The sequence below is a fragment of the Chiloscyllium plagiosum genome, chromosome 1 (genome assembly GCF_004010195.1).
Source record: "Chiloscyllium plagiosum isolate BGI_BamShark_2017 chromosome 1, ASM401019v2, whole genome shotgun sequence".
Lineage (NCBI taxonomy): Eukaryota > Metazoa > Chordata > Chondrichthyes > Orectolobiformes > Hemiscylliidae > Chiloscyllium > Chiloscyllium plagiosum.
Genome location: NC_057710.1, coordinates 89,709,999 through 89,724,726, shown reverse-complemented (window position 1 = coordinate 89,724,726; position 14,728 = coordinate 89,709,999). Strand labels below are relative to the sequence as shown.

Below are 14,728 nucleotides of genomic sequence, written 5' to 3'. Positions count from 1 at the left end.
ATAGGATTTATAATCAACTAGCAAGCAACAATTTGATTTCAGGTAGTCAACATGGTTTCATCAAGGGCAGGTCATGTCTCAAAACCCTCAGTTTTTTGAGAAGGTGACCAAGCATGCGGATGAGGGTAGGGCAGTTGACGTGGTGTACATGGACTTTGATAAGGTTCTATATGGTAGGCTGTTGGAAAAAATGCAGAGGTATGGGTTTGAGGGGGATTTAGCAGTCGGATTAGAAACTGGCTCTCTGTAAGAAGGCAGCGAGTGGTGGTTGATGGAAAATATTCAGTCTGGAGTCTGGTTACTAGTGGTATGCCACAAGGATCTGTGTTGGGACCACTGCTGTTTGCCATTTTTATAAATGACAAAGACGCAGGCAGAGGTGGATGGGTTAGTAAGTTTGTAGATGACACTAAAGTCGGTGGAGTAGTGGACAGTGTGGAAGAATGTTGCAGATTGCAGAGGACTTGGATAAACTGCAGAATTGGGCTGAGAGGTGGCAAATGGAGTTCGATGCAGATAAATGGGAGGTGATTCACTTTGGGAAGAATAACAGGAAGGTAAAATACTGGGTCAATGGAAAGATTCTTGGTAGTGTGGATGTGCAGAGAGATCTTGGAGTCCATTTACATAGATCCTTGAAAGTTGCCAACCAGGTTGATAGTGCTGTTCAGAAGGCATACAGTGTGTTAGGCTTTATTGGTAGACGGAGAGTGTTCTGGAGCCGTAACGTCATGCTACAACTATAAAAAACGCTAGTGTGGCCGTGCTTAGAATATTGCGTACAGTTTTGGTCGCCCCTTTACAGGAAGGATGTGGAAGCATTCAAAAAGGTGCAAAGGAGATTTACCAGGATTTTGCCTGATCTGGAAGGAAAGTCTTATGAGGAAAGGCTGAGAGACTTGGGTCTGTTCTCATTGGAAAGAAGGCGGCTAAGAAGGGATTTGATAGAGACATACAAGATGATGAGAGGATTAGATAGAGTAAACAGTGAAAGTCTTTTTTCCTAGGATGATGACATCAACTTGTATGAGGGGTCATAGCTAAAATTGAGGGCTGATAGATTTAAGACAGATGTCAGAGACAGCTTCTTTACTCAAATAGGGGTAAGGGTGTGGAATGCCCCACCTGCCAATGTAGTTAACTCAGCCACATTAGGGAGATTTAAACAATCCTTGGATAAGCACATGGATGATGATGGGATAGTGTAGGGGGACGAGCTGAGAATAGTTCAAGGTCGGCGCAACATTGAGGGCTGAAGGGCCTGTATTGCGCTGTATTGTTCTATGTTCTATGAAACCACAGAGTTGGTTATTTGAGAAGATTAAAGGGTGTTGAAATTAACAAAGTTGTGGCAGACTGAATATCAAACTGATTGGAATGGAAGCAAGTGTAAGGATAAGCTGATGACGTTTCTTTACTGGTGGGAATTGAGAAGCAGATTTTGCTCTCGACTTGGATTGCGGTTGTCTTTAAACTTGTTCATGGGATATGAGCATCACAGACATATGTTACCCGTCCCCAACTGTCCTTGAGTAGACAATGACAGGCTGCCTTCATGAAAAAGTGAAGTCCCTTTGACTCAGCAACAGTAAACGAACAGCTATATTTCCAAAGTTTAATGCAGGACAATACATTTTAAATATACTTGAAATGGTAGCACTGTGCAAGAAGAGGGATGTGGGGTTTCAGGTTAACAAGACTTTAAAAATAACAAATAGATTGGGTCAAGAAATGCCATGATGGATTTTCTGACAAATAGTACAAGTATTTCAAGTCTAAATGACTTCAGTTGAAAAACAAAGATGTGAAAATTAGGGACATTTTCATTTAAGTAAAATAAATTATGTGGTGATTTGATAGATTTGTTTAAAAATATAAGATTATGGTACTGAGTGGATTAATTTCTGCGTATTTCCACTCGTGTGAATTTAGAGCTCCACTTAAAAAACATTTCAAGGATGTTCAAATGCCAAGTATTACTTAATTTGGCGTCAAAACTAAAACATGACCACAGTCAGATATTTAGGTAAAAACAATGACTGCAGATGCTAGAAACCAGAGTTGAGATAAGTGGTGCTGGAAAAGCACAGCAGTTCAGGCAGCATCCGAGGAGCAGGAAAATCAGTCATTCATTTCATTAGATCAGACTTATACACAGAAAGAGAAATTTCATGTGTGAGTACCAAATTAATACAGTGACAGATGGAAGTTAGTCTAGTGTGAATTTCTACTTGTCTGAGTTTTCTGCTTTAATTTTTCCAAATTTTAAGATTTGATATTATTTGGATGTTAGTATATCAATTTAACAATACAGCTACTCAGTTGCTGTATTTCCTGTAACTATGACATTTCAAATGTACTCAATTGGATGAAAAGTGCTTAGAGATGTGGCAATTATGCAAGGCATAATATAAATAATGCAAGTCATCTTCTTCTGTTTTATCTTGGAATGAAGATACCTGTTCAAATGAAGTTATTTTTCAATTTGGAAATCTAAAGGTTTTATGTTCTTGTGTCTATAGAAACTGCTTCTGCCAACTCAGTAACTCTCCAGTTCCCTTTCCTTGTGCATATTAGTCATATGGCAACTTACCAATTGTGAAAGTTGCATTGCTTTCAATTTTTGTTATGTCAAGCACTTCCTTTATAACATTGTATGATGTCAAACTCTGGAAGTGAATGTAGATAGAGAGTTGCAAGCAATAATATGACTCTATCCGTCCTTTTAAAGCCTGTGAGACCTCCGAATTAAGATTAGAATTAACGGTAGATTTGAGGGACAGGAAGATGACACCGGAGTAGGACACTCCAGCTAGAGCTCCTCCACTCTGCCCATTCTTTTTCTTTTTTTGACCCTCTTTCCTCCTTTCGGCCTCGAAGCAGGGTTAGCAGAGACACCAGCAGCCAGCTGCCCGCAGTGGTGACCAGCAACCCAATGCAGAGCATGGCGGCAGCCAGTGGTCGGACCATGTGGAGGCTCCCTGCATAGGTTTGTTGCAGAGAGCCTTTGGAGAGACACAGCAATGTTTGTCTTTTTAAATTCACTTTTGCAGCTAAGGTCAAACAGTGTATAGCTATAATCTAACTTTTTTTTCCCCCATTTCTCTTTTCTGTAACACATGCTTGTATTGGGTAGGAGATGGCGAGGACTGCAGATGCTGGAGAGTCAGAGTAGATAGAGTGTTGTGCTGGAAAAAGCACAGCAGGTTAGGCAGCATTTGAGAAGCAAGAGAGTCATTGTTTCGGGCAGAAGCCTTCATCAGGACTGTAGAGGGGGAAGAGGGCTGAGAAACAAATAGGAGTGTGGGAGGGCCGGGGGAAAGGTAGATGGGATGGCGATAGGTAGATGCAAATGGGAAGTGATTGTGATAGGTTGTGGGAAAGGTGGAGCGGATAGTTGTTATGGAGGATTTCAACATGCAGGTAGACTGGGAGAATCAAGAAAGAGACTTTGTGGAATGCCTCAGAGATGGATTCTTAGAACAGCTGGTGTTGGAGCCAGGGAGAAGGCAATTCTGGATCTGGTATTGTGCAACAAACCAGAATTGGTCAGGGACCTCGAAGTGAAGGAGCCATTGGGAAGTAGTGACCATAATACAATAAGCTTCAATCTGCAATTTGAGAGGGAGAGCATACAATCGGAAGTGACAATATTTCTGTTGAATAAAGGGAACTATGGAGCTATGAGGGAGGAGCTGGCCAAAGTTCAATGGTGCAATACCTTAGCAGGGATAACAGTGGAGGAACAATGGCGGATATTTGTGTGTATAATGCAGAGGTTGCAGGATCAGTTCATTCCAAAAAGGAAGAAAGATCCCAGGAGGAGGCATGGGTGGCCGTGGCTGACGAGGGAAGTTAAAAAACATATAAAGTTAAAAGAGAAAAAAAGTTTAACAAAGCAAAGATAAGTGGGAAAACGGAGGACTGGGAAGCTTTTAAAGAACAACAGAGGATTACTAAGAAGGAAATACGCAGAGAAAAAATGAGGTACGAAGGTAAACTAGCCAATAATATAAAGGAGGATAGTAAAAGTTTTTTTACGTATGTGAAAGGCAAAAAAATGGTTAAGACTAAAATTGGACCCTTGAAGACAGAAAGAGGGGAATATATTACGGGGAACAAAGAAATGGCAGAAGAATTGAATTGTGTTCACTGGGGAAGACACAAGCAATCTCCCTGAGGTAACAGTGGCTGAATGACCTGAACTTAAGCGAATTTATATTTGCCAGGAATTGGTGTTGGAGAGACTGTTAGGTCTGAAGGTTGATAAGTCCCCGGGGCCTGATGGTCTACATCCCAGGGTACTGAAAGTGGCGGCTCGAGAAATCGTGGATGCGTGATGATTATTTTCCAGAGTTCGATAGATTCAGGATCAGTTCCTGCGGATTGGAGGGTGGCTAATGTTGTACCACTTTTTAAGAAAGGTGGGAGAGAGAAAGCAGGAAATCATAGACCAGTTAGTCTAACCTCAGTGGTGGGAAAGATGCTGGAATCTATTATAAAGGATGAAATTACGACACATCTGGATAGTAGTAACAGGATAGGTCAGAGTCAGCATGGATTTATGAAGGGGAAATCATGCTTGACTAATCTTCTGGAATTTTTTGAGGATGTAACTCTGAAGATGGACGAGGGAGATCCAGTAGATGTAGTGTACCTGGACTTTCAGAAAGCTTTTGATAAAGTCCCACATAGGAGTTTAGTGAGCAAAATTAGGGCGCATGGTATTGGGAGCAAAGTACTAATTTGGATTGAAAGTTGGTTGGCTGATAGGAAACAAAGTAGTAATAAATGGCTCCATTTCGGAATGGCAGGCAGTGACCAGTGGGGTAACGCAGGGATCAGTACTGGGACCGCAGTTTTTTACAATATATATTAATTATATAGAAGATGGTATTAGTAATAACATTAGCTAATTTGCTGATGGAACTAAGCTGGGTGGCAGGGTGAAATGTGATGAGGATGTTAGGAGATTACAGGGTGACCTGGACAAGTTAGGTGAGTGGTCAGATGCATGGCAGATGCAGTTTAATGTGGATAAATGTATGGTTATCCACTTTGGTGGCAAGAACAGGAAGGCAGATTATTACCTAAATGGAATCAATTTAGGTAAAGGGGCAGTACAGAGAGATCTGGGTGTTCTTGTACACTAGTCAATGAAGGTAAGCATGCAGGTACAGCAGGTAGTGAAGAATGCTAATAGCATGCTGGCCTTCATAATGAGGGATTGAGTATAAAAGCAAAGAGGTTCTTCTGTAGCTGTACAGGGCCCTGGTGAGACCACACCTGGAGTTTGTGTGCAGTTCTGGTCTCCAAATTTGAGGAAAGACATTCTGGATATTGAGAGAGTGCAGCGGAGGTTCACGAGGTCAATTCCTGGAACGGCGGGATTACCTTACGCTGAAAGACTGGAGTGACTGGGCTTGTATACCCTTGAGTTTAGAAGACTGAGAGGGGATCTGATTGAGACATAAGATTATTAAAGGATTGGACACTCTGGAGGCAGGAAACATGTTTCCGCTGATGGGTGAGTGCCAAACCAGAGGACACAGCTTAAAAATACAGGGTAGACCATTTCAGACAGAGATGAGGAGAAACTTCTTCACCCAGAGAGTGGTGGCTGTGTGGAATGCTCTGCCCCAGAGGGCAGTGGAGGCCTAGTCTCTGGATTCATTTCAGAAAGAGTTGGATAGAGCTCTCAAGGATTGTGGAATCAAGGGTTATGGAGATAAGGCAGGATGATCAGCCATGATCATATTGAATGGAGGTGCAGGCTCAAAGGGCAAAATGGCCTACTCCTGCACCTATTGTCTATTGATAGGTGGGATAGAAGATTGACAGGTAGGACAGGTCAAGAGGGCAGTGCAGAGTTGGAGGGTTATATCTGGGATGGGGAGATTTGGAAACTGATGAATTCAGTGTTGAGGCCATGTGGGGTTCGGCTCCAGAGGCGGAAGATGAGGTTTTTCCCCTCCAGATTGCAGGTGGCCTTGTTTAGGCAGTGAAGGAGGCCCAGAATGGACATAGCATTGGGGAATTGAAGTGAACAGCAACCAGAAGGGGGATTTGGTTGGTCCGTTTGGACCAGAAATGTTCCCTGAACCATTCCATGAATCGCTGCTCGGTCTCTCCAATGTCCAGGAGACTATATAGAGAGCAATGGATGCAGTGAAGGAAGTTTGAGAATATGCAAGTAAATCCCTGCTGGATTTGGAATGACCCTTTGGGGCCTTGGATGGAGGTGAGGGGGGAGGTGTGGGCACAGGTACTTCAGGAAAAAGCCCATCCAGTGAGCATTACAGCTGAATATTGATGCAAACACTTCAGCCTTGTCTTTCGCACAGATGTGCTTGGCTACCACATCATTTAAGGTAGCGATATTGACGGCACCTTCTCGACCTAATAATTGTTTAATTATTCACCATCATTCATGGCTTGTCATGGCAGCTTACATCTGATCCATTGGTTGTCCAACTACTTTGATCTATCACAATGCTACTTCCATTGTTTTGTATACAGGTGGCCCTGTGTTGCAGCTCAATAAGCTGACATTTCAGTTTTAAGTATTCCTGGTCTGTACCTGGCATGTCCTCGTACATTCTTCATTGAATTTTTTTATTCATTCATGAAATGTGGGCATCTCTGGCTAGACCAGCATTTATTACCATCCCTAATTGCCCAGAGGGCAGTTAAGAGTCAACCACATTGCTGTGCATCTGGACTTACAGATAGGCCAGACCAGGTAAGGAAGGCAGTTTCCTCTCGAGGACATTAGTGAACCAGATAGAGTTTTCAAACCAGCAATGACGGTTGTGTGTAGATTCCTAATTTCAGATGTTTAATTGCCATGGCATGATTCGAACCAGGGACCTCAGATCATTATCAGGGTCTCTGGAATAACAGTCTCGTGATAATACCTCTAGGCTATTGCCTCCCCCGGGGAGAGTTAATCAGGGTTGATCTCCCAGCCTGATAGTTCTAACCTGTGGTTACAGATAATGGGTGATTATTATTCTGCAGGAGATAGCTCACAGTTCTTCACAGATGATCAGTTTTGAGTCGTTAGATAGATCTCTTAGTTGTCTGTCCCAATTAGCACAGTAAAACATGACACAATTGAACATGTCACAATGGAAGGTATCCACCATGTGAAAATAGGAGTTCATCTCCACAAGAACTATGTAGTGGTCACCCCTGCTAAATACTGTCAAGACCAGATGCATGCATGTATGACAGGTGAACTGGTGAATATGAGGTCAATGGTTTTTCTTTCTTTGTGGTTGTGGTGGTAGTGTCATCATAAGCAGTAATCAACAGGTTTCCTTGTCCAAGTTTCACCAGATTCCATGAGACTTTATGGGTCCAAAGTCAAGATGGCAATCCTTCACACACATCCCACCTCCACTGCTAAATGCTATTGTGCCTCTACTTCTTTTGGATCTGTACTGCTAGATATAATATATCTAGGAATGGGGATACCTTGTCTATGCCCTGATTTAGCATGAAAAGCACTTGGGAAAAAAAAATTAAGACAAACTAGAGACTTTTTATTAGTTCCTAGTTCCATGTCACATCCATGTTGTTGGTTACAATATTGAATCTCTCCATCCACTGAAATATCCCTTCAAGCTACTTCGAGCAAGGGTCCTCTAATTACTTTTCCTACTTTGCATTCCTCTGGAGGTCTATGCACTGCAGCAACTTTCAAAAATGTAAGCCAATGCATCGTGCACAGAATCTCTGAGCAGTTGTACAGCCATTACTTTCAAGGTGTCCTTGATCCTTGTCACCAAGTGTACAACACACAATCCTGAACTCTCAATCCTGCTATACATGCACCACCACCACCACCCCAACCACCAAAATTATGAATCTATCAAATTACAAGACTCTTCCTGCCCTCCCCTTTTACTCAGCCTCCTGACCCAGAATGCCATGGTCAACATTCTTGTGGTCCCTTCTGATAAACTTAATCCTCATCTTTCAGCATACCAAATACATCAATTGTGGCTCTCCTTAGTGGCAATAAGTCTAGACAAGAAATACAACCTTCCCATCAACATGCAGACCCAAACAGTATACAGAATCATGCCCAAATGGTTAAATAAAATAATGACAATTTGACATACCTGAAAAGGATACTTGTTCTGGCAAGGAATGGGACCACTGTCATGTTTCACTATTTCTGCACACTTGATCCTTTGTATGTCAATGGAGCCCTTTTTGTACTTTTTCTGGAGAAAGATTTTTTTAAAAAAATTTAAAATAATAAATCAGGAATATTTTAAATTTTAGTCTTACAGTGTGAATTCTGATCAAAGGAATATTCTACTAGCACATATACTCTCTCTGAAATGAGTTCACACACAAGATAGTTTTCACCATAACATCTTGGGCAGCGGTACAAAATTGGTAGTAGCTGCCGAACATATGTTCCATGTAATGAACACAGGTGGTGTGGAGAATAACAGGCTGTCAATATGCTGTCAACTGATTCAAATGTCAAAGTAAGCCTATAACTAGCAAACTATGCGTCAAATTTAAAATTTAATTGTAAGCCACGTAACTTTAAATGGTAATAATTAACACAACTCTTACATAGTTAAACAACTTTATACCCTTTTTTTGGAAAATTGTCTCTTTATAGCCACATGATCTTTTCTTCCTGTAAACTTCTCATTACTCTTACGAATACCAGTGAAATGATTTCATCTCTTGGTCTGACACTCCTCTGTCCCCGAGTTTCATTCAACCACGTTCCTATTCTTTGCAACATTTAAAACGTTACCTAACTCAACAGCATTATCTTGTTTATAAATCACATTATTGGAATTTAAAGTTTAATTTTCATTCTAAAGATGATGTCTAGTTTCCCATTTATGAATTGTATCAGTGGAAGAGGACAGCATATGCAATAATTAATAATGTTATGCTCAAATTGTCAACCATGTCATTGTGACTTCTCCTCTAAGTGGAGGAGAAGAGGCCACATGGTGGCTGAGTGGTTAGCACTGCTGCTTCACAACGCCAGGGACCCGGGTTCGATTTCTGCCTCTGGCAACTGTCTGGGTGGAGTTTGCACATTCTCCCAGTGTCTGTGTGGGTTTCCTCAGGTGCTCCGGTTTCCTCCCACAATCCAAAGATGTGCAAGTCAAGTGAATTGGCCATGCTAAATTGCCCAGTGTTAGGTGCATTAGTCAGTGGTAAATATAAGGTAGGGTAATGGGTCTGTGTGGGTTACTCTTCGGATGGTCGGTGTGGAATTGTTGGGCCGAATGGCCTGCTTCCACATTGTAGGGAATTTCATCTAATCTAGAAAAGTACCACCCTTAAAAAAAACACTTCATAAAACCAAAACTATTGACTGCGACTGCATTTACAAAAATTAATGTTCAGGTGCATAGTTCTTTCTAAGCTGCGCCACAGGTGGACAGGGTGGTTAAGAAGGCATTTAGCACACTTGCCTTCATTACTCAGACCATGGAGTCCAAGAGTTGGGGCATCATGTTGAGGTTGTATAGGACATTGGTGAGGCCACCTCTGGAATACTGTGTACAGTTCTGGTCACCCTGCTATACTGTAATGGACCAGACCAAACTCCCTCAACATATTAAGAATTTTGCTGCTCGTCGGATGCTGCCTGAATTGCTGTGCTCTTCCAGCACCACTGATCCAGAATCTGGTTTCCAGCATCTGCAGTCATTGTTTTTACCATATTAAGACGACAGCTTAGATCCCAAATTTTCTTATATAAAGGCAAGGGTGTTCCATTCCGGATGCCTTTCAATTCATCAAATTAACAGCCTTGAAGCAAAACACACTTTATTCCAACACTAGTTATAAGACAATGAAAGAAAGAAGAAATTGGAACAACTTGACTCTGTTAGAAAACTTAACTGGAATATAGGAGGTTGAGGTTTATAAAATCTTGAGGGCAGAAATAAGATGAATAGCAAAGGTCTCTTCCATAGGTGGAGGAGTTCAAAACTAGGGGTATGTTTTTAAGGTGAGAGGAGGAAGATTTAAAAGGAACCAAAGGGGCAATATTTTGACATAGAGGGCGGTTCACATGTAAAATGAACTGCCAGAGGAAGTGGTCAATATAAGTACAATTACAAAATGTAAAAGACATTTGGACACATAAATGGATAGGAAAGGTTTAGAGGGATATGGGCCAAAAACAGGCAAGTGGGACTAGTTTAGTTTGGGAAACTTGATCAGCACGGACAAGTTGGACCAAAGTGTCCGTTTCCATTCTGTGTGACTCGACAACACTGATTCTATGATTACACAAGAACAAAAATTACCAAGACACAAAACACATCAATCCAGACTGAATGTTGTTTACAGGTAGTACGTTACATTCATATTAATTGCTTTATTAAATTATTTCTACATCCAACCAATATTATGACAGCGTAATTTGTGAACTTAATGCCAGTAGAAACCAATCATTCCTTTTCAATTTTTGCTAGCATTTCTCCACCAACTGTTACCAGTCATACATTGTGATTGACGATGTTTGTCAAATATCTGCACAAATTAAAGGAGATCACTTGAGTTATCTAGTAAGCTTAATTCAGAGATAGCCAGCTGCAAAAATACAATCTTCCAACTACTTTGCATTACGAATCCAGATCTGTGATTATTTGTATTTGTGTAGTACTAAGGAAAAGGATTTCAACGTATTTCACAGATTGTTAAAGACAAAATTTCGACACACATGAGTATATATTGGTATAGTCGTGCCAAGATCACTTGAGTTATCTAGTAAGCTTAATTCAGAGATAGCCAGCTGCAAAAATACAATCTTCCAACTACTTTGCATTACGAATCCAGATCTGTGATTATTTGTATTTGTATAGTACTAAGGAAAAGGATTTCAACGTATTTCACAGATTGTTAAAGACAAAATTTCTACACACGAGTAGATATTGGTATAGTCGTGCCAAAGATAGGTTTCAAAGAGTCATGTTTTAACAAATAAACAGGGATGCAGAATTGTTTGGAACAGTGCTTCCCAAACTATAGGTCACAACTTCAGTTGTGCATCAGGAACAGAGATTGGGGTCACAGCTCACTCTCTTCCATGACTGAGCCCCACACCAAGGTCCAAGTGGGGTTTAGTTCTGCTTTGGCCCTGCCCATCCATTAGTCTCAGGACTTTTTTCCCCCTTTTTCTTAAGATCACATAAATTCACGAGCCATGAACATTCGAACATACGGCCACTAATACTGGTGGAAAGGAAATCAGAGAGCCAAGAATTGGTGAAATTGATTTGTCATGAAAAAAATCAAACCTATGAAAATGCCATTTTTCTTACCAGTTCATTGCAAATGCTTTCACCCAATCCGGTAGCATGCAAAAAGACATATATCAAATAAATTTTACCATGAAAGTATCAAACATTGTAAAGTTGCCAACATTATAAAGCAGCCCCTTGTGTTCTTATTTTGCTAACAATATTTTTGTGTTCACAATTTGTTGCTTTTGAAGCTTTTTTAAATAGTTTCATTTCAATTCAAGTGACCTTGAGTCACTACTGCAAAATAAAGGTTAGCTATTGGCCCAAGAACGACCAGTACAAAGTTTACAGAACTGCAGTTTTTGCTAACCATTTCACTTGTAACATTAACAATATTCAACAATACATCAACTGCGTATTCTGGGCACAACACCTTGCTTATCAATAAAGGGAATTCAAACATATTTTACACCAAAACTCAAATTGCTTACCCACATTTCAAGGTTAATTGTGACTTGATGCAAGTGTGAATTTTTCATGAAATAATAGAAAACTGTTTTGAAAAGGTCTCCTTGTACGTGGCAAAAAGTATCATGAGCAAAATAGAAGCCCAGCAAAAGAAACACTTTACTAACATTTTTTTTCCTTTGATTCCCAGTTCACTCAAAAGTGTGCCACAAATGAAGTTGTAGCAAATAATCCATGCTAAATGCAATTTCTAGTTTGCATTTGTCATAAAAATTTATTGAGTACTCATGATAGAGCTTATAACAGTGGAGAAAAAGGCTCTTCAGCCCATCATGTCCATGCCAGTCATCAAACATCAATCTATTCTAATCCCATTTCCCAGAACTTGGTCCATAGCCAAGTATGTTATAGTGTTTCAAATGGTTCATCTAAATACTTCTTAAAAGTTCCTGCCTCTACCCCGCTTTTAGGCAATGATCTTCAGATGCCTCTCGAGGCGAAAAACTTCTTTTTTCCCAAATTCCTCTAAACTTTCTGATCCTTACCTTAAAACTATGCCCTCTTGTTAGTGAACCCTCTACAAAGGGGAAAGGTTTCTGTCTACCTGCACTGTCCATGACCCTCAGAACTTTGTACATCTCATTTGGATCACCCCTCAGCCTTTTCTAATCCAAGGAAAATAATTCCAACTATCCAGTCTCATTTCATTGCAGAATCACTCTAGCCCACACAACGTCCTGCTGAATTTCTTCTGTATCCTTTCGCATGCAATCACATCATTTCTATTGTGTGACGACTAATACTCCAGCTGTGGCTAACTAACATTATATACAGCTCTCATTAGCTCCTTGCTCTTGTATTCAATGCTTTCATGGGTAAATATTCCAAACTCTTTCTTAACCACCTTATCTATCTGCCCAGGTGCCTTCAAGGATACACAGATCTATCAGGAGGGAACAGGGGCAAAAGTTGGGCCTTCAGAGGTTGGGTGGAGAAAGATGAACGTCAGGATGTCAGGCTGGGAGTTTGAAGGATGGGAAGGGGCAGTGGGGATCTTCCTGTAACACCTTCAGCTTTGAAATGTTTGGTACCCTGATTGGTTAAATTAGTGATGCAGGACCATGCAACCTTCACATGTCCCGCTCCTCAGTGGATCTCCCAGTACTGGGTGAGTGACTGGAGGGGCCTGCTTGCTCATATAGGTGTGACAGTCAAGAGAATGCATGTGTGCATGACTAGAGATTGCCTGTGGATTTCCTCTGTCTTCTACCTTTGAGCCAGTTCTGTATGCAAATGGATATAGTTGTTTAAAAAAAAAAATAATCCTTATTTATAAAAAAAACTGAAAGAACTGCAGATGCTGGAAATCAAAACAAAACCAAAAATTGCTGGAAATACTCAGCAGATTTGACAGCACCTGTGGAGAGAAGGCAGAGTTAACATTTCAGGTCCAGTGACGTTTCATCAGAATGGACCTTTCTTCTGAAGCTGTTCTGAAGAAGGGTCACTGAACCCTAAATAGTAACTCTACTTTCTCTCCATGAGTGAAGGTAGTGCCTGGGTGGGTAAGTGACTGGAAGGAAAATTCATAATAAAACAAGTGACTGACTGGAAAGGGTAGGTAACTAGAACATAAAATAAATATTTTGACCAAAATGTACCTTTGTCTTTCCAGTCACTGTTTATCAGGAGCAGATAACATCTATAATGATCTGACCAGACAAGCACACAGTTTAAGCAGCATATCATTCCATATGTGTGCCACAGCTTGACAATGTAATTCAATACCTTATTGGCTTTTTGATAGTGAATTTATTGGACATGTTTGGTATAGAGAACAGGTCACACAGATTTCTTTTCCATCAATCCTTCATTATCTCCAGCAATTTAAAGAAGCAGGTCATCTACTTTACCTTCCTATGTGCATAATTTAGATTTGTCTCCATGAAATGTTATCTTGCATCATTGTGTAAACTTAGGTTTCTTGTTTAACTTGTTCTATATTTGACTTCCTCTTTTACTTTCATAGTCTTTGGTATCATTTGTTGTTTTGATCATTTTGACTTTCATTCCAGCTCATTTACATACATTCAAAACAGCAGTGGTCATGATTTGACATCCTGAATCTTCCCATTCAGTTCTTTGTCAAGTCTGACATAACCTTCACAATGAATGCACATTGTTCTCTACCCAGAGCTCAATTTGGTTCAGATCTGACTTTTCAAAAAATGTTTTGTATGGAATTATAATAACAGGAAATGCAAACCAGTTCATAGACACTTGCATTGTTCCCTTCGGTTTTTACTTTATCAACTAGTTAGAGAGGTCTGTGCATCTTTCAGTTGCACTTAAATCATTAATAATACCTTTAAATATGTAATATTTTACCACCAGATTGTCCAATATTCATCAAGGCAATAGTTATCTATAAATGAACAAACATATGATTCTTAATCATTGTGCTGCTTTGACCAGTTTGCACTCATACTTCGACCCAAAATTGCAGCAACAGGTCTGATCACAGCACCGGGCAAGTTCAGCCTGACATCTTTCAACTTATTCTGAACTGCTTTACTTCTAATTACTTATTGTTGCTCCAAGGACTAAATATATGATGTCTCATAACATCCTTACAATTATTTTCCAACTCATTTTTAGCATGTTCGATAACAAATATTGTAGAGGCATTTCCCCCAGCCCCCACCGTATGCAAGATATAATATATGCTCATATTTAACTTTAATGTTAGTATTTCATCTATTCATAAATTTTAAATGGTTGTTTGTCAGTTTGTCTTTGAATCAACTGGACCTACATATCTAACATTACTTATTAATCAAGTGTTCTTTCCTTACTTTCAAGCAGACTTCCAGACACCCACAATACTCTGGGTGATTATTTCCTGAAATTCTCTCAAAATCTCCTGTTTCTTCCCTTAAAACTGTACCTCCTGGTTTTTGACCCCTCCATTAAGGGGAAAAGGTTATTTTCTTATCTTTAACTATCATTATTAT

General features: G+C 40.2%; 1 protein-coding gene across 6 annotated transcripts in view; it reads right to left on the bottom strand.

The window, feature by feature from the left end:
* LOC122550525 (tyrosine-protein kinase Tec-like) overlaps nt 1-14,728 on the bottom strand; it is a 151,436-nt gene that overhangs the window by 115,488 nt on the left and 21,220 nt on the right. For 4 of the 6 annotated variants that reach the window (XM_043691392.1, XM_043691438.1, XM_043691409.1 and 1 more), the window contains one exon: nt 8,130-8,234. The exons of 1 other annotated variant lie outside the window; for it this stretch is intronic. In XM_043691392.1, coding sequence (XP_043547327.1) covers nt 8,130-8,234 — 105 coding nt within the window. Of the gene's footprint in view, nt 1-8,129; nt 8,235-11,324; nt 11,341-14,728 lie in introns of all 6 variants that reach the window. One more of the 6 variants, XM_043691430.1, reaches the window with a different exon arrangement.